Source organism: Haematobia irritans, chromosome 4, assembly GCF_050003625.1.
Source record: "Haematobia irritans isolate KBUSLIRL chromosome 4, ASM5000362v1, whole genome shotgun sequence".
NCBI classification, from domain to species: domain Eukaryota; kingdom Metazoa; phylum Arthropoda; class Insecta; order Diptera; family Muscidae; genus Haematobia; species Haematobia irritans.
In genome coordinates, this window is record NC_134400.1 from 185195403 (window position 1) to 185223187 (window position 27785).

At 30.2% G+C, this 27785-nt stretch overlaps 2 protein-coding genes across 2 annotated transcripts in view; one reads left to right on the plus strand and one right to left on the minus strand.

Moving 5' to 3' along the window:
• On the minus strand, nucleotides 1-24284 carry SecCl (Secretory chloride channel). Its single transcript, XM_075305545.1, has 7 exons — nucleotides 23694-24284; nucleotides 6621-6748; nucleotides 5951-6355; nucleotides 5735-5893; nucleotides 1055-1210; nucleotides 617-984; nucleotides 1-549 (listed from the first exon to the last, which is right to left on the minus strand). The coding sequence occupies exons 1-7, from the start codon at nucleotides 23771-23773 to the stop codon at nucleotides 292-294; spliced, it is 1554 nt and encodes a 517-aa protein (XP_075161660.1). The 5' UTR covers nucleotides 23774-24284; the 3' UTR covers nucleotides 1-291.
• LOC142235896 (uncharacterized) overlaps nucleotides 1-27785 on the plus strand; it is a 62494-nt gene that overhangs the window by 11088 nt on the left and 23621 nt on the right. The gene's annotated exons all lie outside the window — the stretch shown is intronic.

Sequence of the window (27785 nt, forward strand, 5' to 3'; positions counted from 1 at the left end):
TTTTGCATTATTATTACTTTTTGTTCAATATTTTTATTTAAATATTTTCACTATAACAAATTCTTTGTAAAAATTTAGACTATTAAATAGGGATATAGTCTTTTACTTAACTTCAATGTGGCCAATTAAACATACAAATTGATGAGATAATAATGATATTCACATATGTGTCTATGTTGGTCGATAATTCAAAGTAATAATTTACACTACAACTTAAACTCTATGACTTAAAAGTTTGATACAATCAAAACAATAATACGTAATACAATTGCCAAAACTTAAAAATTTACATTAGAAACAATAAACAAAGATCCAATAAAGGCCATTAAAGCCAAGAAACATGAGAGGAAATAGGAAACGTGATCTTCGATCAATCCACATAGCAATTTCCTGTGGTGTCATGGTAGTAAATGTTGTACTATCGCCGCTTTTATTGTTGCCACCATTATCCTTACCACTCTCATCCATATTGATGATGTGTGCTGGGCTATTGGGATTACTGGTTATGGAAACTGTATCGGCAGATTCAGTCGTTATTATGGGTAAATTCTGAAATAAATGTTATTATTTACTAGCTATCGGTGATATTCGGTGATAGAATTTCGCCATTACTTACATGTACTGTCAAATAATTATTAAAACCGGGATTAACATTGCCATTCATGACACTCTCCGTGCTGGACACAATATTATCTAAGCTGGAACAGGATCTTGTTCGTGATTGATTATTTAATCCCATCTCGCGTCTTGCTGGCCTAGGTGTTAGAGTGGATTTAATTATATATTTACTATTAACCTTCTTAAGTTCAATATTTTCTTTGCGTCGCCATATTGTATTGACAAAGGCAAATTCCACAAGACTTCCAAAAATAAAGAATGTACAACCCAAAAACCAAACTTCTGATACTTTGATATAGCTAACTTTGGGTAAAGTCTTGCTCTGTGATGAAGAGAGGGTTATAAACGATAACATAGTGCTGGTACCTGTTTCATAAACCATAAAGGTAGTTTTTACAATTCTATTACTCAAAACTTTGTAAATTGTTACACCTACCCAACATAATTCGTGGTGGTGAAGCATCCGCCTGTAGCCAGAATGATACCCAGGATATCGCAACAATCATCATTGAAGGCAAAAAGTAGTCCATCAAATAGAAACCGATTTCACGATTTAAATGTACTGTAAAGCTTAAAGAGCTGTAGTTGCCATCTGTAAAAGAAAAATGTAAAAAAAATGAAAAAGTGACCATAAAGCTCGAGTAATAATTACTTGTAAATTAAGTTAGCATGCATTTGGACGTTAATCGCCTGTTTCAGTATCAGGCTAACATGAAACAAGTATATACGGCGGTAAGTTCGGCCAGGCCGAATCTTATGTACCCTTCACCCTGGATTGGGTAGAAACTTCTACTAAAGAGTGTCATCCACAATTAACAGGTTGGCTGATAAGTCCCCAGTCTGACACATAGATGGCGTCGCTAGTATTAAATGCATATTATTTTTATATAGTACCAAACTTCAAATGATTCGTGTCAAAATTTGACTTCTGTAAGTCAATCAGTTTGTGAGATAGAGCGTCTTTTGTGAAGCAACTTTTGTTGTTTCACCAAGACAACGCACGGTGCCACAAGTCATTGAGAACGATGGCAAAAAATCATGAATTGGGCTTCGAATTGCTTCCCCACCCACCGTATTCTCCAGATGTGGCCCCCAGCGACTTTTTCTTGTTCTCAGACCTCAAAAGGATTCTCCAAATATTGATGAATGATATGACTAACACGTTCCTTTGATATCTTTAAGGCCTCTGCTATCTCGATCAACTTCATTTTACGGTCATTCAAAATCATTTTGTGGATTTTTTTTGATGTTTTCGTCGGTAACCACCTCTTTCGGGCGTCCACTGCGTTTACCATCCTCCGTGATCATTCCATCACTCTTGAATTTTACATACCAATCAATTATTGTTGATTTCCCAGGGACAGAGTCCGGAAACTCATTATCAAGCCAAGTTTTTGCTTTCACCGTATTTTTTTCCCTTCAGAAAACAGTATTTCATCGAAACACGAAATTCCTTTTTTTCCATCTTTTTCACAATAACAAAGGTTGCGTCACAAAAGACGCTCTATCTCACAAACTAATTGACTTACAGAAGTCAAATTTTGTCACGAATCATTTGAAGGTTGGTACTATATGAAAATAATATGCATTTAATACTAGCGACGCCATCGGACTTATCCGCCAACCTGTTATATAGTTGTTATTAAAGGGGGCTATATGCTTATTAAAGACCATATACTAACACTAAATTTCAACTGGATCGAATGAATTTTGCTCCTCCAAGAGGCTCCGGAGTCAAATCTGGGGATCGCTTTATATGGGGGCTATATATAATTACGGACCGATATGGACAAATTTTTACATGGTTGTTAGACACCATATACTTACACCACGTACCAAATTTTAATCGGTTCGAATGAATTTTGCTCCTCCAAGAGGCTCCGCAAGCCAAATCTGGGCGTCGGTTTATATGTCCGATATGGCCCATTTGCAATACCATCCGACCTACATCAAAAACAACTATTTGTGCCAAGTTTGAAGTCGATAGCTTATTTCGTTCGGAAGTTACCGTGATTTCAGTAGACGGATGGACTGACATGCTTAGATCGACTCAGAATTTCACCACGACCCAGAGTATATATACTTTATGGGGTCTTAGAGCAATATTTCGATGTGTTACAAACAGAATGACAAAGTTAATATACCCCTCTTTCTATGGTGGAGGGTATAAAAAAGTAAAACTAATCATTTTCATACTATAAATGTCATGAATTGAAATTTAGTCAAATGAAATGATGAACAAAATCTCAAGAGAAATATTACAACTAACATCAAGCGTTAGTAAATATTCCGATAGTCGTACACATACAGCCTCATTCGATGCATTACGTAGGTTAGGAATAGTGGCAGTCCATGATTTTAGGCTCATTTAGACTATTCAGTCCATTGTGATCATAAATGGCGAACTTCTCTCAACGAGTGCTGCCCGATCTTTTGCCCAATTACAAGGGGCCTTCTTTCCTCAATTACAAGGGGCTTTCTGATCGTCATTGTACTCCCTTTGAGTGGTATCTGATTTTGACACCCCTATATTATTCTTCTCATTTTTCGGACAATCCTATATATGCGTCTAGCACTCATTCCTTTAAATCCATCCTATGGACTTGATGAGCTTGCACTTGTTTGTTCTATGTCGCCTGTTAGGTTATCAGGCTCACTTAGACTATTCAGTCCATTGTGATACCACATTGGTGAACTTCTGTCTTATCACTGAGTGCTGCCCGATTCCATGTTAAGCTCAATGACACGGGACCTCCTTTTTATAGCCGAGTCTAAACGGCGTTCCACATTACAGTGAAACCACTTAGAGAAGCTTTGAAACCCTCAGAAATGTCACCAGTATTACTGAGGTGGGATAATCCACCGCTGAATAAACTTTTTGGCGTTCGGTCAAAGCAGGAATCGAACCCACGACCTTGTGTATGCAAGGCGGGCATGCTAACCATTGCACCACGGCGGGCATGACAACCATTGTCGCCTGTAGAACGTCCTGCAACGCCAGGAAAGAATCTCGGTTTTTGAATGCAGTGCTCATCCATCCTAGATCCACAATTGCTACGATTTAGACAGTTTGCTGGTGTTCTATTAGCTGTCTCCACCCCGTCATAAATGCCACGCTCAAAGTTTTGAAAACGACTGCGTACCCGATACGCAGTCATTTTCAAAACTTGTAGCATTTGTAATATCCTACCATAGCTCGTCATGTTCCTTCCCTACAGGGAATTAGTGCCAATTGCCACTAAGGGACCTATTTTCATATAATTTATTAATTTCTATACATTACTGATATTAAAATCTACTTTCCTATAGAAATAAAATTGTGACAAAATTTTCTATAGAAATAAAATTTTGGCAAAATTTTCTATAGAAATAACAAATTTACAAAATTTTCTATAGAAATAAATTTTTGACAAAATTTTCAATAGAAATAAATTTTGATTAAAATTTTCTATAGAAATAAAATGTTGACAAAATTTTCTATAGAAATAAAATTTTGACAAAATTTTCTATAGAAATAAATTTTTGACAAAATTTTCTATAGAAATAAATTTTTGACAAAATTTTCTATAGAAATAAAATGTTGACAAAATTTTCTATAGAAATAAAATTTTGACAAAATTATTTATAGAAATAAAATTTTTACAAAATTTTCTATAGAAATAACATTTTGAAAAAATTTTCTATAGAAATAACATTTTGATTAAAATTTTCTATAGAAATAACATTTTGATAAAAATTTCTATAGAAATAAAATTTTGACCAAATTTTCTATAGAATTAAAATTTTGACAAATTTTTCTGTAGAAATAAAATTTTGATAAAATTTTCTATAGAAATAAAAATTTCACAAAATTTTCTATAGAAATAAATTTTTGACAAAATTTTATATAGAAATAAATTTTTGACATAATTTTATATAGAATTAAAATTTTGACAAATTTTTCTATAGAAATAAAATTTTGACAAAATTTTCTATAAAATTGAAATTTTGGAAAAAAGAAGGATGAAAATAATGGAATAATTCAATATTTGTTTTATTCGCATTCAAAAAGGAAAATTTCTACAAATTGTGGTAGATTATTTTTGGGTCGAGTAGCAACCGTGATTATAAAGCTAAAAAATTTAGCATTTTTCCACGGCTAATTTCCTTTAATAATTCGTATTAAGAAAATTCAACTTTTTCAATTATTGTTTTCGATCATTCCCCTTCAATTTACCAAAAAAAATTAATTTTATTCTGATTTCACAGATTGATTTTAACGGCCAAACTTTAACTTAGCTCCCACCTTTGTGCTAAAATTGTGTTATGCTTAAAGATATTATATTATTGCGGATCGGTGATTAATCACTAGAGTGATCAAAACCGGTCGGTGAAAACTGGTGGTCCGGTTTTTCGTTTTGCACCGATTGTCGGTTTTGTATAAAATCCCATTTTCGGTGGACCGGTAGAACCGGTCTTTTTAATATCATAAAAACCGGTTTTCGGTTTTTTATTTTCAGTGTAGCAGTGCAGTGCAGTGTATTTTCTGCGCTTCCAACTTGTTTCTGAACACTTCCAACATATTATTATTCCAAGATGTGAAAATACGTTGGTTTTCTAAAGAAATCACAGAGATATTTCAATGAAATATAAGCAAATCGTGTTTGTTCAATTAGGAGCGTATATTTTGTCAACAAAATATGTGATATTTCTTACGTTATTATTATTCGACTTAATTTGGCGTATTTTTCTGTAGAAAATGAGCTCTGTTTGTGAATATTTTGAAAAACAACAATTTTTAGTTGTCTTCAACATCGTCGTTCACAATATTCACAAAAAGCAAATTGAACCAAAAAAATAAAAAAACCAACATTTTAATGTTTATCTACGGTATTGTTACCGCAATTACAGTCGAGGAATTTAATTTTTACATTAAAAAACACTGAAGTAGTTTTCCTTCATTTATATTAAATTATGGGTTTTTACTACTTTTGGGAAAAAAAACGGTGGGACCGGTTATGCCGGTTATTTAATTTTTAAAATACCGCCCACCGGTTTTTTAGAACCGAGAAAAACCGACTTTCAAACAACCCGATTTTTTGATCACTCTATTAATCACATCACCGCATATACTTACAAAAGGCTCCATGCCGCAAATGTACATCATTGGAACTAACGACGGTCTCATTGTACCAATAACGTTGCATATTATATTCGGTTAAACGCATATCTGGGTCAAAGGATATTGGTGATTTTTCTTCCCATTCTAGAACCAATTCGGTGGTGTTGTACATCCCTTAAAAAATTATAAAATTAAATTTAAAAAATTAGAGCAAATTGATGTTTCACCTACAACTTTCAAGTATGGTCGAACAAGACTGTTCATCAAATGGAAATTTCTTAAAATTCATCCAACAATATAGAGTTGCCTGTAACCGTGTCGATATAATCACATGACCTTCCGGAGAAATTGAAGTAAGAACATCCTTTTCATCAGTACCCAGTATACTTGATTCGCGTTCATTGGCAAAGAATATATGGGGTAACCACAAACGTTCGCTCATATGTTTTTGTCCCAAAATATTATCCTTTCTCAGTGGAGCATAATTTGCATAGGCCAAGCGTTTATCCTGGAAGCTTAATTGTAGGAGGGCATGCATTTTGAATTGTAATAAATCTGAATTGAGATTCTGCATATAATAAATATAAATTCTAGCCTTAACTTTAATAGGGTATCGTTCACCGCTGTCGCTATATTCTGAAATGAAAAACGAAAAATTGTAATAAATTAGCCAATAAAAGATTTTTGCGAGGAAAATGTGATTTCATAGCATTTTGGGCATCCCATAATGCACGTAAGCAAGTGTTCGCCTATCGCTGTGATTATGTTCAGACACTAAACAAGATAGACTTACGTTTTAAACAAGTATTGGGGTGCGCTCATTGATGAGACAGAATTTTCAGAAAATTAAAATGTTGCTACAAAAAACACATCTATTATACATAAAACATTTGTACTTTACCTATTGGTCTCTCTAGTCTATCATATCGACAGACATGTGTTAGACGTTGTATTAATTGTGACTGTTGTAACGATGAGGCATTTTCTAATGAGGGACATTCTTCGTCATCTGTTGTAGCGCCCAACGCCCTGAAAATAGAAGAAACAAAGCATTTCATTTACTGCAATATTTTTTTATATTAATTTAGGATACTATGTGAAATAAATGGTACTGTTTGGGGTTAATTTTCAATCCACAGCTTTTTTATGATTTGAGGTAACCAAAGACCAATATTTCTATATAGAACATGTGTTTCAAATGCAAATAAATATAATTAGCAGTTGTGTTCTTTATAAAAATTTAAACTGGATATAAATATGCGCATAACGCCACGAAACTCATTGTGACCGATTTCAATGACATTTCAGTTTTGTAAACAATAAATATAGTTGACAATTTATTTCTATAGAAAATGTTATCGGATTTCAATTCCTTTTAATTTTGTTCCAATTGAAATTTGTATGTTACTTTTTTAGCAATAAATCACCTTAATTTCCCATTACCTAAAATTGCATATGGTAGTCGAAAAAGCCTATTTGTAATTTGTCATTAGATGTCGTTTGTTCGAATTGGCTAACTTTGGAACGAATTATGCCCTTTAAACGGTCAAAAAAGCCATCACACGACTAAGAGCCGTCTTGAGATGATCGACAGACACTTTCGTATGTCCAAATGATTGAGATCAGGAGATTTTGGTGGACATTGTCCGTTAGAAATGAAGCCATGTACCTCCATTTCAAGTCGTTCTTGACTTGACCACGGTTGTCACTCGAACCAAAAATAATCTATCAAAATTTGGAGAAATTTTTACAAAAAACACTTCCAAAAAATTTTTTATTTTGCAAAATGTTATTTATATAGGAAATTTTGTCAAAAGTCTATTTTTATACGAAATTTTGTCAAAATTTTATTTCTTAGGAAATTTTGTCAAAAATTTTATTTCTATAGAAAATTTTGTTAAAATTTTATTTCCTTAGATTTTTTGTCAAAATTTTATTTCTATAGAAAATTTTGTCGAAAATTTATTTTTATACGAAATTTTGTCAAAATTTTAGTTCTATAGGAAATTTTGTCAATTTTTTTTTTGTATAGAAAATTTTGTCAATATTTTAGTTTTATAGAAAATTTTGTCACAATTTTATTTCTATAGAAAATTTTGTCGAATTTTATTTTTATAGAAAACTTTGTCAACATTTTATTTCTATAGAAAATTTTGTGAAAATTTTATTTCTATAGGAAATTTTGTCAAAAGTCTATTTTTATACGAAATTTTGTCAAAATTTTATATCTATAGAAAATGTTGTCAAAATTTTATTTCTATAGAAAATTTAATCAAAACTTTATTTTTATAGGATTTTTATTTCTATAGAAAAATTTGTCATAATTTTAATTCTATAGAAAATTTTGTCAAAATTTTATTTCTATAGAAAATGTTGTCAAAATTTTATTTCTGTAGAAAAGTTTGTCAATATTTTATTTTTATAGAAAATTTTGTCTAATTTTTATTTCTATAGGAAATTTTGTCAAAATTTTATTTCTATAGGAAATTTTGTCAAAATTTTATTTTTATAGAAAATGTTGTCAAAATTTTATTTCTATAGAAAATTTTTTCAAAATTTTATTTCTATAGAAAATTTTTTCAAAATTTTATTTCTATAGAAAATGTTATCTAAACTTTATTTTTATAGAAAATTTGGTCAACATTTTAATTCTATAAAAAATTTTGTCAAAATTTTATTTCCATAGAATATTTTGTCAAAATGTTATTTCTATAGAAAATTTTATCAAAATTTTATTTCTATAGAAAATTTAATCAAAACTTTATTTTTATAGGAATTTTATTTCTATAGAAAAATTTGTCATAATTTTAATTTTATAGAAAATTTTGTCAAACTTTTATTTCTGTAGAAAATTTTGTCAAAATTTTATTTCCATAGAATTTTTTGTCAAAAATTTATTTTTGTACGAAATCTTGTCAAGATTTTATTTCTGTAGGAAATTTTGTCAAAATTTGATTTGTTTTTTGTTGATATTGTTGACCTTTTATTTTAATTTTTATGATTTTTATCTCATAATCTCGGCTGTAGGTCTATAAATTAAACTCGAAATTGTTGGTTTCTAGTTTTTTATTTTCCGATATTTCGGTTGACTTCGTCAGACCGTTTTCAAGGATTTTATCCGATGTCTTGTTACTTCGCTGTCTGGTTTTCTACTGAACCAGACAGCGAAGTAACAAGACATCGGATAAAATCCTTGAAAACGGTCTGACGAAGTCAACCGAAATATCGGAAAATAAAAAACTAGAAACCAACAATTTCGAGTTTAATTTATAGACCTACAGCCGAGATTATGAGATAAAAATCAAAATTTGATTTCTATAGAAAATTTTGTCAAAAGTTGATTTCTTAGAAAATTTTGTTTCCATAGAATTCTTTGTCAAAAATTTATTTCTATATGAAATTTTGTCAAAATTTTATTTCCATAGATAGAAAATTTTGTAAAAATTTTATTTCTATAGAAAATTTTGTCAAAATTTCATTTTTATAGAAAATTTCGTCAAAGTTTAATTTCTATAGAAAATTATGTCAACATTTTATTTCTATAGAAAATTTCGTCAGAGTTTAATTTCTATAGAAAATGTTTGTCAAAATTTTATTTCTACAGACAATTTTGCCAAACCTTTATTTCTATAGGAAATTTTGTCAAAATTTTATTTTTATAGAAAATTTTGTCAAAATTTTATTTCTATCGAAAAAGTTTGCCAACATTTTATTTCTATAGAAAATTTTGTCAAAATTTTATTTCTATAGAAAATTTTGTCAAAACTTTATTTTTATAGAAAATTTGGTCAAAATTTTAATTCTATAGAAAATTTTTTCAAAATTTTGTTTCTATAGAAAATTTTCTCAAAATTTTATTTCTATAGAAAATTTTATGAAAACTTTATTTTTATAGGAATTTTTTGTCAAAATTTTATTTCTATAGAAAATTTTGTCAAAATTTTAATTCTATAGAAAATTTTATCAAAACTTTATTTTTATAGAAAATTTGGTCAAAATTTTATTTCCATAGAATTTTTTGGCAAAATTTTATTTCTATAGGAAATTTTGTCAAAATTTTATTTCTATAGAAAATTTTGTCAAAATTTTATTTCTATAGAAAATTTAATCAAAATTTTATTTCTATAGAAAATTTTGTCAACATTTTTATTTCTAATGAAAATTTTGCCAAACTGTTATTTCTATAGAAAATTTTTTCAAAATTTTATCTCTATAGAAAATTTTGTCAAAATTTTACTTCTATTGCAAATTTGGTCAAAATTTTATTTCTATAGACAATTTTGGTTAAAATTTTATTTCCATAAAAAATGTTTGCAACATTTCATCTCAATAGAAAATTTCTGAAATACATCTTAGTTGAAGAGGAATATTTTTCTAAAATTTCCAAGGCATCAAGAATTCTACCAATCTAACAAACTGTAAAAAATCTGCCATTTTTGTAGAATTCTACCAACTGTGGCAATCGTGCTCAGCACGCGTCCATAGACGATAGAATTTCCATGATCTGTGGCGGAAATTATTGTCTGCCCAGGGCCAATGTGTTCTGGTCAATGCACACTCCGCTTAATGGAGTAAAGTTGACCTCAAGAGAAGTCTGTGCAAATTATTTTCGCTGTCGAGAAACCTCAATAGTTTTACACCGATGGAATAAGGTTTAATTATAAGTATAAAAAATTATTTGAAGTTTGATTAAATTTTTGAAAATACCTTCATGACTACTGTATATGTCCATCTGAGCGTATGAGTAATATTTTATGTCCATATCATAAATCATACGCTTACGTGTCCGGATGAATGCTATGCACTTTGGCATTAAAACATTAGGATTTTATTATCTTCTGAGGATTTTATGACTTATTGATTGATTAAGCTTTACATTTCTTATTATAATTATTTTGCCCCTGTTTTCTTATTTATTGTCCTTTTTCTTTTATTTGTGTTAGTAATTTCCCAATAAATAAATATAAAAATTATAAATTCGTTAAATATATGCATACACATCTTTTTAATATCGAACAATGGTAATGAAATTAATTTTTTGAATTTTTGTATCTCATTACAATGTTGTTGACAATGCTCCGATCCCATGCGCCGCTTTAAACTCAAAAAAAAAATGAAATTGTCATTTATTTATTTATTTAATTGTATACATTCGACTGTCTGTCGTTTTGTATATTTGACAAAAGCAGTGGACCAAAAGCAAACACATATGTATATCATTTTAATATTTAATAACTCTATTTACACTGAATGAATTGTGTTACAATAACCTGCTGTTGTATTGTATAAGCCTTAATATTGTCTCTCAATGTCAGATGAGTTGAAGTTAAGAATTTCGCTGAACATTCAATGTCATTTTGGGAAATTCCACAAGAAATAACTTTTAACGGCCATTTTCTTGTAGCTCCGTTAGGCTTTAACTGCCAGTTAACAGAAAGTAAATTGCAAATATCTTCTCTCCGGTTAACTTTAACTGAAAAATTGTCAGCAGTTAAATTTCTAACTGGCATGTGGAATATATAGGCAAGATGACAGATATGTCCATGGTACGGTTTAAAAGTTCGTTAGCTAACGGAGCTTCATGAAAATGGGTGTAAGTATAATTTGAAATCAGTAAAATATACACCCATAAAAGAAATATATCCTCTTAGAACAAGAAAAACAAATATTTAAAATTATTTCCAAAAATGTTGTACGAATGTTGTTTGATAATATTTGAGATCAAACGTTTCAAACAAGCGTTAGAATGCATTAAAAATCATAAAAAAATAATAACAATTATTTATTTGGCTAAATATTACAACATTTTTTAATTCACATCCAAAACACTGTATTCGGATCACATCTTAAGAAGTGGTGCAAATTCAGTGCAACGGCTGTTGAAATTGTGGACATCCGTTTTAAGTTCATCGCTTCTCTCCCAATTTTGCACCACTTCCGGATCCAAAAAGAACATTTTCACTACTTTTTTGGCGACGCTTTTTTTGCTGGGGTTATGTCTTAATTTCAAAAATATTCAGATTTTTTAGCAAATACTATATTCATAATTTATTGTTTTTATTGTAAACGATTCTACAAAATTGCAGACAATGTTTGCTATTTTAGCAGAGTTTTTGCTGTTTTAGCTGCATTTTTCTGCTGTGTCTACTAACAAATTTCTTTGGGTGTACCTCAAGCTCTTTACCTATTACGTAGGTTTGTAAAAGGAAATTAGCTTCAAAGTAATGAATCCATGTTTAAAGGAGATTAAAAACTATATCTAATTATACATGTTCCTTAATCTATATCTGTCCATAAAGCTCGAAAAATAATTGTATAATTAGATATAATGCATTTGGACGTCAATTGCCTGTTTCGGTATCAGGCTAACATGAAATATAAGGAGATTAAAAACTTTAACGTTAATCGCTTTTTAATATAAAATGTAAACTAGGAATTTTTAATATAAAATTTTAACTAGGAATCAACTAAAATTAAAACTAGGAAAATTCAATGTTTTAAAATTTTTGCAAAATATGTGATCATATATTTCTAAATTTTGTATAAATAAAAATTATTATTTTATATACTATTAAATTTTTCTTTTAGTGTCTTTTATGTTTTGTTCACAATTTTTGTTAGAAAATCCTCGTGCCAAACCTAATCTACCAAACTTCTAAGAAAATTTTACCAAAAATCTACCAAATTTAATCTTATTTTGAAATTTCTGAAAAAAATTTTTGTTTAAATTTATTTATTTTTACAAGATTTTATTTCTACAAAAAATTTTGTCAAATTTTATTTCTATGGGAAATTTGGTCAAAATTTTATTTCTATAGAAAATTTTGGCAAATTTTTATTTCTATAGAAAACTTTGACAACATCTTATTTCAATAGAAAATTTGTTCAATATTTTATTTTATAGAATTTTTTGTCAAGATTTTATTTCTATAGAGATTTTGGCAAATTTTATTTCTATAGGAAATTTGGTCAAAATTTTATTTCTATAGAAAATTTTTACAAAACTGTATTTCTATAGAATTTTTTTACAAAATTTTATTTCAATAAAATTTTTTTCAATATTTTATTTCTATAGAAATTTTTGGCAAATTTTTATTTCAATAGAAAATTTTGACAAAATTATATTTCAATAGAAAATTTTGACAAAATTTTATTTCAATAGAAAATTTATTCAATATTTTACTTCTATAGAAAATTTTGTCAAGATTTTATTTCTATAGAGATTTTGGCAAATTTTATTTCTATATGAAACTTGGTCAAAATTTTATTACTATAGAAAATTTTTACAATATTTAATTTCACTGTTTTTTTTTTTCAATATTTTATTTTTAATAGAAAATTTTGGCAAATTTTTGTTTCTATAGATAATTTTGACAAACTTATATTTCAAGAGAAAATTTTTACAAAATTTTATTTCAATAGAGAATTTGTTCATTATTTTACTTCTATAGAAAATTTTGTCAAGATTTTATTTCTATAGAGATTTTGGCATTTTTTTTTTGCAAAACTGTATTTCTATAGAAAATTTGTACAAAATTTTATTTTTATAGAAAAATTTCTTTCAATATAAAATTTTGTCAAATTTTTATTTCTATGTTATAGAAAATTTTTACAAAATTTTATTTCAATAAACTTTTTTCAATATTTTATTTCAATAGAAAATTTTGGCAAATTTTTATTTCAATAGAAAATTTTGACAAAATTATATTTCAATAGAAAATTTTGACAAAATTTTATTTCAATAGAAAATTTATTCAATATTTTACTTATATAGACAATTTTGTCACGATTTTGTTTCTATAGATAATTTGGCAAATTTTATATCTATAGAAAATTTTTATAAAAATTTAATTTCAATAAAATTTTTTCCAGTATTTTATTTCTATAGAAAATTTTGGAAAATTTTTATTTCAATAGAAAATTTTGACAACATTTTATTTCAATAGAAAATTTATTCAATATTTTACTTCTATAGAAAATTTTGTCAAGATTTTATTTCTATAGAGATTTTGGCAAATTTTATTTGTATAGGAAACTTGGTCAAAATTTTATTACTATAGAAAATGTTTACAAAATTTAATTTTCAATATTTTATTTCTATAGAAAATTTTGACAAAATTATATTTCAATAGAAAATTTGTTCAATATTTTACTTCTATAGAAAATTTTGTCAAGATTTTATTTCTATAGAGATTTTGGGAAATTTTATTTCTATAGGAAATTTGGTCAAAATTTTATTTCTATAGAAAATTTTTGCAAAACTGTATTTTTATAGAAAATTTTTACAAAATTTTATTCCAATATTTCATTTCTATAGAAGATTTTGGCAAATCTCTATTACTATAGAACATTTTGACAAAATTATATTTCAATAGAAAATTTTGACAAAATTTTATTTCAATAGAAAATTTGTTCAATATTTTACTTCTATAGAAAATTTTGTCAAGATTTTATTTCTATAGAGATTTTGAACAATTTTTATACCCTCCACCATAGGGATGGGGGGTATATTAACTTTGTCATTCCGTTTTTAACACATCGAAATATTGCTCTAAGACCCCCATAAAGTATATATATTCTGGGTCGTGGTGAAAATCTGAGTCGATCTGAGCATGTCCGTCCGTCTGTTCAAATCACGCTAACTTCCGAACGAAACAAGCTATCGACTTGAAACTTGGTACAAGTAGTTGTTATTGATGTAGGTCGGATGGTATTGCAAATGGGCCATATCGGTCCACTTTTACGTATAGCCCCCATATAAACGGACCCCCAAATTTGGCTTGCGAGGCCTCTAAGAGAAGCAAATTTCATCCGATCCGGCTGAAATTCGGTACATGGTGTTAGTATATGGTCTCTAACAACCATGCAAAAATTGGTCCACATCGGTCCACAATTATATATAGCCCCCATATAAACCGATCCGCCGATTTGGCTTGCATAGCCTCTAAGAGAAACAAATTTCATCCGATCCGGCTGAAATTCGGTACATGGTGTTAATATATGGTCTCTAACATGCAGTATTGGTCCACATCGGTCCACAATTATATATAGCCCCCATATAAACCGATCCGCCGATTTGGCTTGCATAGCCTCTAAGAGAAACAAATTTCATCCGATCTGGCTGAAATTCGGTACATGGTGTTAATATATGGTCTCTAACAACCACGCAAAAATTGGTCCACATCGGTCCATAATTATATATAGCCCCCATATAAAACGATCCCCCGATTTGGCTTACAGAGCCTCTAAGAGAAACACATTTCATCCGATCCGGCTGAAATTTGGTACACGATGTTAGTATTTGGTCTCTAATAACCATGCAAAAATTGGTCCATATCGGTCCATAATTATATATAGCCCCCATATAAACCGATCACCAGATTTGACCTTCGGAGCCTCTTGGAAGACCAAAATTCATCTGATTCAGTTGAAACTTGGTACGTGATGTTAATATATGGCCTCAAACACCCATGCATGATATCGGTCCATAATTATATATAGGCCCCATATAAACCGATCCCCAGATTTGACCTCCGAAGCACCTTGGAAGAGCAAAATTCTTCCCATTCGGTTGAAATTTGGTACGTGATGTTAGTATATGGTATCCAACAACCATGCAGAAATTGGTTCCTATCAGTCCATAATTATATATAGCTCCCATATAAACCGATCGCCAGATTTGACCTCCGGTGCCTTTTGGAGAAGCAAAATTCATCCGATCTGGTTGAAATTTGGTACGTGGTGGTAGTATATTATATTTAACAACCATACCAAAAGTGGTCCATATCAGTCCATAATCATTTATAGCCCCCATATAAACCGATCCCGAGATTTGGTTTTGGAGCCTCTTGGAGAAGAAAATTTCATCCGAGTGAGTTGAAATTTGTGTGGATGACAATCTTTCGTAGAAGTTTCTTCGCAATCCATGGTGGAGGGTACATAAGATTCGGCCTGGCGAACTTACGGCCGTATATACTTGTTGTTATTGCAAAACTGTATTTCAATAGAAAATTTTTACAAAATTTTATTTTTATAGAAAATTTTCTTTACATATAAAATTTTGACAAAATTTTATTTCAATAAAAATTTTTTTCAATATTTTATTTCTATAGAAAATTTTCTCACGATTTTATTTCTATAGAATATTTTATCAAAATTATATTTCTATTAAAAATTGAAAATCTACCAAAACAAGAAGAATTCTACCAATCTACCAAACTGTACAAAATTTACCATTTTTGCTAGAATTCTACCAAGTGTGGCAACCGTGATCTCGTGTTTTTAGAATTTTAGCAAAATATATGTTTTAATCATTTATATTTGTCTAAATTCTTTATAAGTATTAAATAATTCAAATTTCCTTTCGATGCCTTTCCCCTGAACAAATATTGTATGATTTATATTTTTTTCAATTTGCATATGACTTATTTGTTTTAAAAAAATTTATAACGTTGTCTAATATTTTGTATACAATAACAAAATCACATTTCTCCAAGAGCATCCTATGAAATCTATTCATGGTCACGTATTCTTAATATGACAGATCTTACATAAATATCTATTTTTTTTTCGGTGACAGTGGTCGGTTATGTCACTCAGGGGGTAAATACAAAAAAAAAGTAGTAATAATTTCAATTTTACTATGTGATGCCAGAATGATGGAATGTTTGATATGCCTGTGTTTATCTACTAACCTAGTCAAAATGCTATTTGATCTTCCATCATTTTTGAGGGAATTTAATGTGTGCTCTGTATGCTTTTCAAAGGCATCATTGTGTCTATTTGCGTTAGGAAACTGACTCATCAATATAATATAATGGGGGAGTTTTACCAACTCGTAGGTGATAAGAGTATGAACTTTAATAAAAAAATTAAATTATTTCCGGAAAATCAGATCATTTATTTAAGTAAAGATAAAAAGATTTTATTTAGAATAAATTGACGAACCGGTATCTTATCTTATGGACATGAAAAGACAATGAGCAATTGAAACTTCCAGAATTTTTTATGGATACAGTATTAATTTGCCATAGGCGACATTTGTGTTTATCACAACGACCATTATTTTCCCCTCAAATATCTTCGAAATTTAGAAGTCTAAAGATGGATGGGCTACATAAATTCTTTCTTTATTTTGTAAAATACCTGTGTTCTGATTCAGGTGTATCCAATTCGTGTGCCAGAATTATTATACATGATCCCGCCACTTTATATGTACTGATCAACATCAGTCCTTTTAGTTATTGCCCACCAGATAAAGATAACAATTTTTATACGAATTCAGTGCAGGCAGGAGAGTATTTTAAAATAAATATTTTTCATATTTTGAAGGAAAACATTGGAGTTAAAAATGTATTTATTTAGTTATTCACTCTATGGAATACATTCCTTACTCTAATTTTATTTTTATATATTTGTAATTTTTTATTTTTTAATTAAATGAAAATTAATTAAAGTAAATTATCAAAATATCTTTGCAACTATATGAATTTCAATAGACACATGTTAAATAAAATTTACTCATATCAGAACACAATTTAAGAAAAATTTACCAATTTTCCAAAAGTGTGAACTATTTGGTACGAATTTCGAAATTTTGTCATTTGTAAAAATCCCTTTTCACATTTTTAGTTCATGTCATAAAATTAAGCAATAAATAAGAAATTTAAGGAAAATGTTGCCAAACGTGAGAAATTCTCCCTAATTTAGTAATTTTTTGCTAATTTTTTTGAACTAAAAATGAGAAAAAGTTAAGATAAGATGAGGGTTTTACTGAATTTTAACTTCTTCTTTCAAAATCAAGATAAATTCCAAAATTGGGTAAATTCTAAGCCAGGCCGAATCTTATGTACTAACTAACATCACGTACCAAATTTCAACCGAATCGGATGAATTTTGCTCTTCCAAGGCGCTCCGGAGGTCAAATTTGGGGATCGGTTTATATGGGGCCAATACATAATTATGGACCGATTTCGGCCAATTTTTGCATGGGTGTTTGAGGTCATACATTAACACCACGTATCAAATTTGAACTGAATCAGATGAATTTTGGTCTTCCAAGAGGCTCCGGAGGTCAAATCTGGTGATCGGTTTATATGGGGGCTATATATAATTATGGACCGATGTGGACCAATTTTTGCATGGTTGTTAGAGACCATATACTAAAACCATGTACAAAATTTCAGCCGGATCGGATGAAATTTGCTTCCCTTAGAGGCTCCGCAAGCCAAATCTGGGGATCGGTTTATATGGGGGCTATATATAATTATGGACCGATGTGGACCAATTTTTGCATGATTGTTAGAAACCATATACTAACACGATGTACCAAATTTCAGTCGGATCGGATAAAATTTGCTTCTCTTAGAGGATTCGCAAGCCAAATTTGGGGGTCCGTTTATATGGGGGCTATACGTAAAAGTGAACCGATATGGCCCATTTGCAATACCATCCGACCTACATCGATAACAACTACTTGTGCCAAGTTTCAAGTCGATAGCTTGTTTCGTTCGGAAGTTAGCGTGATTTCAACAGACGGACGGACGGACGGACGGACGGACATGCTTAGATCGACTCAGAATTTCACCACGACCCAGAATATATATACTTTATGGGGTCTTAGAGCAATATTTCGATGTGTTACAAACGGAATGACAAAGTTAATATACCCTCCATCCTATGGTGGAGGGTATAAAAAAACAAGTAAGGAAAGTCTTAAGTCGGCGGGGCCGACTACATTATATCCTGCACCACTTTGTAGATCTAAATTGTCGATACCATATCACATCCGTCAAATGTGTTCAAATTCAAATTTCAAATTTAATTCCCTTTATTCATTGGTGCTATATATAAAGGATTGTCCGAAATACATACATTTAAATATCACTCGATCTGGACAGAATTTGATAGACTTCTACAAAATCTATAGACTCAAAATTTAAGTCGGCTAATGCACTAGGGTGGAACACAATGTTAGTAAAAAAAAATATGGGAAACATTTAAATCTGAAGCAATTTTAAGGAAACTTCGCAAAAGTTTGTTTATGATTAGGGTTTTCTTTTTCCCGGACTTTTTGCATTCCCGGGAAAGCGGGAATTTTTTTCGAATTTCCCGGGATCTCGGTCAAAGGGAAACCTACTTTGATGTGGAATACATTTAGACATTTTAATAAATTAGAAATAGCCTAAAGCTACGGTTATAAGGTAGTAATAATAATAATATATATTATGTTGTTCTCTTACATCAGCCATAAATCATACTAAAATACGAAATATTTTGTAATACAAAACATTTTGACAATGGTTAAGGCTGTCTCTTTCGGTATAGTTTTCGGAAGAACACTATTTATATAGTGGGATTTTTTGTAACACTAAAAACCAGGTTGAAAATGAAAGAAACTTATTTCGATTTCACCATCGTTCAACGGGGTCAATAAATGCACATATTCAGTCAATATTCCCAAAAGGGAAACACTACCATGTAATAAGACATTCACATTACACTTTCAAAATCCACTTTAACTAGATTTCAATTGTCGTATGCCCTATAAATAAGGGCTTTAAACCCCAATTTTAATAGATTTCAAGCCTAATGTGTATAAGTTATAAATTTGAAATTAAATTAAACATCTTTAAAAAGATTGGAATTTTCTTATTTCATAAAAAGAACATCCTTGCAATAATTATGAAATTTTGAAATTATGCAATTGCCAACGTGGGTTACATAAGGTAAAATGTCCCGTTGTCTTTAAAGGTTTACTCAGCCTACCAGTCTATCGGAATGTCGGTTTACAGAAATATGACAATCATAAATTAGGAAGTGCAAACTTCTTTTTAACAATTGGGAGCCCGTTGGATTCTGGATTGGAACCCACGACTATGTATGCTCCTCAAGGCAACTACTACGACTTGGTATCATAGTTATTCACATTACACTTCCAAAATCCACTTTAACTAGATTTCAACTGTCATTTGCCATATAAAACCCTCTATTATACATAAAATATTGTAAAGAATTCCCGGGAATTCCCGCACTTCATTCCCGGGAAAGCGGGAGCGAAAAAATAGCAATTTCCCGGGAATTCCCGGGATCCCGTTCCCGGGAAAAAAAAACCCTATTTATGATTTATCGCTCGATATATATGTATTAGAAGTTTAGGAAAATTAGAGCAATTTTTACAACTTTTCGACTAAGCAGTGGCGATGCTAATTCTACTCCCTGTGCAAAATTTCAATTAAATCGGATTAAAAGATTGGCCACTGTGATCATATGAGTGTAAATCGGGCGAAAAATATATATGGGAGCTATATCTAAATCTGAACCGATTTCAACCAAATTTGGCATGCATAGCTACAACGCTAATTCTATTCCCTGTGCAAAATTTCAATTAAATCGGAGTAAAAGATTGGCCACTGTGGTCATATGAGTGTATTCCCTCTCTGCGTGTGGTATATTACCACAGTTGCCACTCGAGGCAAAAATAATCTACCAAAATTTGAAGCAAATTTTATCAAAAAATCTTATTTCTATAGTAAATTATCTCAAACTTTTATTTTTATAGAAAATTTTGTCAACATTTTAATTTTTATAGAAAATTTTGTCAAAATTGTATTTCTATAGAAAATTTAGTCAAATTTTTATTTTTATAGATTTTTTTTATAACAAATTTTGCCAATTTTTTATTTTTATAGAAAATTTTGTCAAATTTTTAGTTTTATTTTTTAAAGAATATTTTGTCAAAATTTTCTTTTTTATAAAAAATTTTGTAAACATTTTATTTTTTATAGGAAATGTTGTCAACATTTTATTCTTATATAAAATTTTGTCAAAATTTTATTTTTGTAGATTTTTTTTTTTTTTTTTTATAAGAAATTTAAATTTTTGTCCTTGCCTAAAGAAGAAAGTCATTACACGCAAAATTATCAAAAATACTGGTATATTACCATGGTTGCTACTCGAGCCAAAAGCAATCTACTAAAATTTGAAGCAAATTTTACCAAAAAATCTTATTTTGTCAAAATTTTATTTCTAATCTTATTTCTATAGTAAATTTTGTGAAAATTTTATTTTTTATAGAAAATTTTGTCAAAATTTTATTTTTTATAGAAAATTTTGTCAAAATTTTATTTTTTATAGAAAATTTTGTCAAAATTTTATTTTTTATAGAAAATTTTATCAGTTTTTTTTGTAGAAAATTTTGTCAAAAGTTTAATTTTATATAAAATTTTGTCAAAATTTTACTTTTATAGAAAATTTTGTCAAAATTTTATTTTTATAGGAAATTTTGTCAACATTTTAATTTTATATACAATTTTGTCAAAATTTTATTTTTATAGAAAATTTTGTCAATATTTTATTTTTATAGTAACTTTTTTCAAAACAAAAACAATTCAATCGGATGGTAAGGTTATGGCAACAGTTTTTTGGGACTTCAAAGGTATTTTATTGATTGACTATCTGCAAAAGGGTAAAACAATAAATTCAGAGTACTATTGCAACCTTTTGGACAAATTCGAGAAAAACGTCCTGGCTTACAACAGAAAAAAAAAATTATCAAGACAACGCACCAGCGCACAAGAGTGTTTCAACAATGGCTAAAATCATCGAATTAAAGTACGAGTTGCTTGACCACTCACCTTATACTCCTTATTTAGCTCCCAGTGACTTTTACTTGTTCCCAGATCTAAAAAAATTCCTTGCTGCCAAGCGTTTTACCTCAAATGAAGATGCAATTACAGTTGTAAACCACTATTTTGAAGACCTTGAGGAAAACTATTTTAATCAAGGGATAGAATTGCTAGAAAAGCGTTGGACTAAGTATATTGAAGTGTCAGGAGATTATATTGAAAAATAAAAATATTTTTGAAAAACTAACTATTCTCTTTCATTGATAGGCTAAGGGTTTCCGAATCGCCCGTATGTAAACAATTTTGTCAAAATTTTAGTTTTATAGGAAATTTTATTTTTTTTGTTGAATTCCACCAACTGTGGAAACCGTGTATATTACATTAGTACAGTTTAGTTAGAAATTAGTTTTTTGGACTGATAATGTGTAATAGCCAAGGCAAAAGATGGCCATATCAAAAAAAAAAAGTGAATGGATTGTAAAATTTCGAATAGTTTCGCAGATTTTTTGGCATTTGCGCTAAAAAAAAACCAATAGCGTGGTTTTGAAATGTAGCGCTGGAATTTACCCTGTGTATTTAAGAAAATCAGATAAAAACCAGTAAGGAAAGTCTAAAGTCGGGCGGGGCCGACTATATTATACCCTGCACCACTTTGTAGATCTAAATTTTCGATACCATATCACATCCGTCAAATGTGTTGGGGGCTATATATAAAGGTTGTCCCAAATACATACATTTAAATATCACTCGATCTGGAAGAATTTGATAGACTTCTACAAAATCTATAGACTCAAAATTTAAGTCGGCTAATGCACTAGGGTGGAACACAATGTTATTAAAAAAAATATGGGAAACGTTTAAATCTGAAGCAATTTTAAGGAAACGTCAAAAAAGTTTATTTATGATTTATCGCTCGATATAAATGTATTAGATGTTTAGGAAAATTAGAGTCATTTTTACAACCTTTCGACTAAGCAGTGGCGATTTTACAAGGAAAATGTTGGTATTTTGACCATTTTTGTCGAAATCAGAAAAACATATATATGGAAGCTATATCTAAATCTGAACCGATTTCAACCAAATTTGGCACGCATAGCAACAATGCTTATTCTCCTCCCTGTGCAAAATTTCAACTAAATCGGAGTTAAAAATTGGCCTCTGTGGACATATGAGTGTAAATCGGGCGAGAGATATATCTAAATCTGAACCGATTTCAACCAAATTTGGCACGCATAGCAACAATGCTAATTCTACTCCCTGTACAAAATTTCAATTAAATCGGAGTTAAAAATTGGCCTCTGTAGACATATGAGTGCAAATCGGGCGAAAGCTATATATGGGAGATATATCTAAATCTGAATCGATTTCAACCAAATTTGGCACGCATAGCTACAATGCTAATTCTACTCCCTGTGCAAAATTTCAACTAAATCGGAGTTAAAAATTGGCCTCTGTGGTCATATGAGTGTAAATCGGGCGAAAGCTATATATGGGAGATATATCTAAATCTGAATCGATTTCAACCAAATTTGGCACGCATAGCTACAATGCTAATTCTACTCCCTGTGCAAAATTTCAACTAAATCGGAGTTAAAAATTGGCCTCTGTGGTCATATGAGTGTAAATCGGGCGAAAGCTATATATGGGAGCTATATCTAAATCTGAACCGATTTGGCTGATATTTTGCAAGTTTTTCGAGACTCATAAAATATTCGGATGTACGGAATTTGAGGAAGATCGGTTGATATACACGCCAATTATGACCAGATCGGTGAAAAATATATATGGCAGCTATATCTAAATCTGAACCGATTTTTTCCAAAATCAATAGGAATCGTCTTTGAGCCGAAACAGGACCCTATACCAAATTTTAGGACAATCGGACTAAAACTGCGAGCTGTACTTTGCACACAAAAATACATCAACAGACAGACGGACAGACAGACGGACAGATAGACGGACAGACAGACGGACAGACAGACGGACAGACAGACAGACGGACATCGCTAAATCGACTCATATACTAAAAGGTTGGTCTATGATTACTCCTTCTTGGCGTTACATACAAATGCACAAACTTATTATACCCTGTACCACAGTAGTGGTGAAGGGTATAATGACAGCGGCAAATGGGAAGTTCAGGCCAATATCAGATAAACTTTGCGGCGTCTAGATGTTCAAAATGTCAAATAGAAAGGTTGCTCTTTATGACGATTATAACGAAAGATGCTATATCCCACATCATGGAAAATTGCACACCCAACATTATTGGCCTTTTTATGCATATTATACAGCAGTAGAAACAACATCAATTGAACCTTGATATCTCCAGAATATGCCATACTTACGCTGTATTCATTTGCGTTATCGTCAACACCAAGGTTATCAGGAGAACTTTTGTGTAAATTTGAAAATGTACATTTGTCATTGTTGTAGCTGCAGGAATTGTAGGTTTGCAATGAATTGTTTAAATTTTTTAGGAAGTTATTCCAGTAACAAGCGCAGAACTTTATAACAGATACATTGAGGATCAAAATAATTAATTTCTTTTTTTATTTGAATGACGGTGATATTATGTTTGAACGAAATTTTATTTATAATTTTTTAATTTTTCTGGTATTTGTAAGAAACCCGTAAACACTGTTTGCTCTTGCGTATATAGGATTTTTTAGAACATTGAAGATATGTAGACTATTTCACATATATTTTATTATCTTTCAGTTTTTTGATTTCTTTATTTATCGTTTTGTTACTTGTTTTCGTTTTTTTTTTTCTTCTATAGAGGAAGCTTCTTTCTCTCGTTTAACAGATATTTGTTGTTTTGCTTTTTTGCCAAAAATATCGCTTTAATTAAATTTTCTAAATTTAGAATTTTTCACCTTTGCAATGCGAGCACCTTTTCTAAACTAAAACTTCTTCTGTCACATTATATCAGTTTTATTGTTTCAAGATACTCTGATAACAAGAAAGACTTCCCCCTACGAATAAGAACGAAGTGTCTCTCGTATGCTCCCAACACAATCACTCTTAGCCCCACAAAGTGTTAGAGGCATATATATATATCAGTTATTTTTCTTCTCTCTCAATTGTGGGTGTTTGGGGTGGTAGGTACTTTTGTGTATGTGTACTTGGTGTGGTGAGTTGTACACTTCTTTTAACTCTCCCAAACACCTTTTGCACTGTTATTGTTGTTGTTGAGATATTTTTCACTGATCGTTGTTAAGATTTTTGTTTATTTTACGGACAGATTTTTCACGACCAAAATCAATTCGGTTTTAAACATCCCCCCTCCACCATCGATAGGTAATGAACTTTAAATACATGAGTTTGTGAGTAAGATGTTACGTTTACACCTTAGGAAACCACATCCATTTTGCATTCTTTATTAAAAAGCTATTGATGAGATATTAATCAAAAAATTATTGCATTATTGCCATTTGATTTCAAAGAAAATTTGATAAATTTAATTTTCTCGTTCTTTACACATTGAATAGAGATATAGAGTTGCCAAAGTGTTACCAACTAAAACGATCATATTTGTTGGGTGTGAAAATATTGCATATTTATTGAAATGACTTACATCTTAGTCTAAATTTCATAGACGATTCACTTTTGCATCACAAGATTTTTGCTGTAATTATAGATTTGAACTACACGAATGTAATCTTATGGCCCATTCCTGCATTTAATGGCTTTCTTCAGTGCATACGGAGCAAAAACATTTGGAACTTGTTCTAAAGGCACAACTTTAAAAGCACTTCCAAAAATGTTCTTCCAAAGATGTTCTTTATTTTAATTACACAGGAAGTTCTTTTAATTCATTTTTTATATAAAGTAATTTAAACTCCCAGCAAAAAAAGAGCTTCCAAAAAAGTAGTTTGGATCCCCAACCTGTGATCCGGAAGTAGTGCAAACTTGGATCATCTCCAATGAATTTTACATGGGCTTGTCATAGGACGGAAGGAAGTACTCCCTTTTTGCATTGCTTTAGAAGTTGTGCCCTGGAAGTTAATTTGAATGAAGAAATTTAAAAAGCGAAAAATAAAAATATTTTTCAACCAATTTCACTTTTTTTTTCATCCATATGTTTTATTACACAATTATTTTCCTATTATCTAATTTTTACAATTTGTAAAACTTTTTCGCTCCGACAGGGGTTGAACCTAGGTTTGCTGGCACCATAACAGAACGCCTTAGCACACTCAGCCACAAACGCCATTGAACATAAAGCGTCGAATGGTCAATTCAAATGTTTATGATATGATCGTAATACGACACCAAGGAATAACATTTTAATTGCTTCTCAAGATGTTGTTTATTAGTATGAACGAAAAAATAAGAAACTCAGGTTCAAATCTCACCAGCGGCAATTTTTTTATCAAATATTTTTCTAAAAAAATATTTTTTTATGTCATGCATCGTTTTTATTTTTTATTTTCGGCATATATTTTCGTATAAATATATTTTTTCCATTAAAAATTCTCGTAATTTGCAAAACCTTCTCAAAAGAACTTCCATGGAAGCGAAAAAGTCAAACGGCACAGGTTCAAATCCCACCGCGGATGAAATTTATTTTTATTTTTTTACTTTTTTCATTAATTTCTATTTTTTTTTTTAGTTTTCTATTTGTTGTAAAATTTAATTGTACAAAATTTGCACTTAAAATAGCCTGATTGCGTTCTTTCTAATACTTGTCCACAAGGACTGCATCGGAAGTAGAAAAAATCATTGGGGGATCCCAAAACGCGCTTTAGAAGAAATTTTTGTGCACTTGTCCAAAAGGACTGCATCGGAAGTGAAAAAAAATTATTGGGGGATCCCACGATGCGCTTTAGAAGAAATGTTTGTGGACTTGTCCAAAAGGACTGCATCGGAAGTTGAAAAAAGTCGATGAGGGATTCTGGGATGGGCTTTAAAAGAAATGTTTGTGGAACAACTTCCAATTTTTTTTTGCTGGGCTTTTTTATTTTTATTTCAAATAGGTAAGAATTAATAAAATGGTACACATTATTTAAATTTTGTATAAAATAATGCTAGTAGATCCAGTCTTGAAAAATTGCGAATTTTTGAAAATATTAGAGGTCAAACGTTTCAGACAAGCGTTAGAATACATTAAAATTCATAAAAAAAATTATAAAAAGTATATTTTTGTCAAAATATCAAAAACTTTTTAAATCACATCCAAAACACAGAATTCGAATCACACCCTAAGAAGTGATGCATATTCAGTGCAACGGCTGTTGAAATGGTGGACATCTGTCCTATGACAAGCCCATGTTAAATTCATCGCTTCTGCGCCAATTTGGCACCACTTCCGGATCCAAGAGGAACATTTTTACTACTTTTTTGGCGACACTTTTTTACTGGGTATATATTAAGGTACATTACAAAAATGAACCCACCACAAAGGAAAATGTTGGTTAATTTTACCAGTTCAATAAAATAAGTAAATATTTTTCAACAAATTCACTGAAAAAAATTATTGACCTAATATGAAAGATTAAGCAACCTAAAGTTTAGGATACGTAATTTACACAATATTCAAGACAAATTTCTTTAAATTAATAAAGTTAAAAAAAAGAAAATTTATAATCAAATTAAAAATTGTTTTCATTAAATTTAGGATACGGATATTGAAAATTTGCGTTCCTCCATTAAATTCGTATGTCATTGAAGTAAGGCTTTAAAATAAAGAAATATATTTTTGATTTAAAGAAAAAGTCTTTAAATTAATTGATATATTGAATCTTTAGATCTAAGAAAAAAAAACTAAGAAGGCTTTTTGGAATTAAGAAAACATTTTTTTATTTTGAAGTATTTGTTATAATTATAATTTGGGGTTTCAAATGGCATTTGTTTGTACGTGAACAGAAAATACCATTATTTTAAAGTAGCCGCTTTTTTTGGCTCGGAATCACTACCAAAATCGTTAAGCAAAGGTCATATTGATAAAGCTATTCACGTACTCAAATACCAGTTTAAAAATCCAAATTCTAACAGTTATTTCAAAGTAAAAAATATTTTATTAATTGAATCATTTTTATCTTAAATCCAAAGATTCAATGCATCAGTTAAATTAAAGATCAAAGATTAAAATGTTTTTCTTTACTTTAAGGAAAAACTTCCTTAGCTCAAAGGAAACTCCTTTAGCAGAGGGAGGGGAGCCACCGTGGAGCAATGGTTAGCATGACCGCCTTGCATAAACAAGGTCGTGGGTTCGGTTCCCGCTTCGACCGAACACCAGCGGTGGATTATTCTACCTCAGTAATGCTGGTGACATTTCTGAGGGTTACAAAGCTTATCTAAGTGGTTTCACTGCAATGTGGAACACCGTTCGGACTCGGCTATAAAAAGGAGGTCCCTTGTCATTGAGCTTCACATAGAATCGGGCAGCACTCAGTGATAAGAGAGAAGTTCACCAATGTGGTATCACAATGGAC

What these genes read in the sequence shown, in the direction of transcription:
- SecCl (XM_075305545.1), bottom strand. Translation starts at nt 23,773, where the DNA reads ATGACAAATGTACATTTTCAAATTTACACAAAAGTTCTCCTGATAACC. An exon ending in ATAACGCAAATGAATACAGC is followed by an intron (nt 6,749 to 23,693) that starts GTAAGTATGGCA and finishes TTCTATTTTCAG; the next exon opens with GGCGTTGGGCGCTACAACAG. An exon ending in TTTGCGGCATGGAGCCTTTT is followed by an intron (nt 1,211 to 5,734) that starts GTAAGTATATGC and finishes TTTCTTTTACAG; the next exon opens with ATGGCAACTACAGCTCTTTA.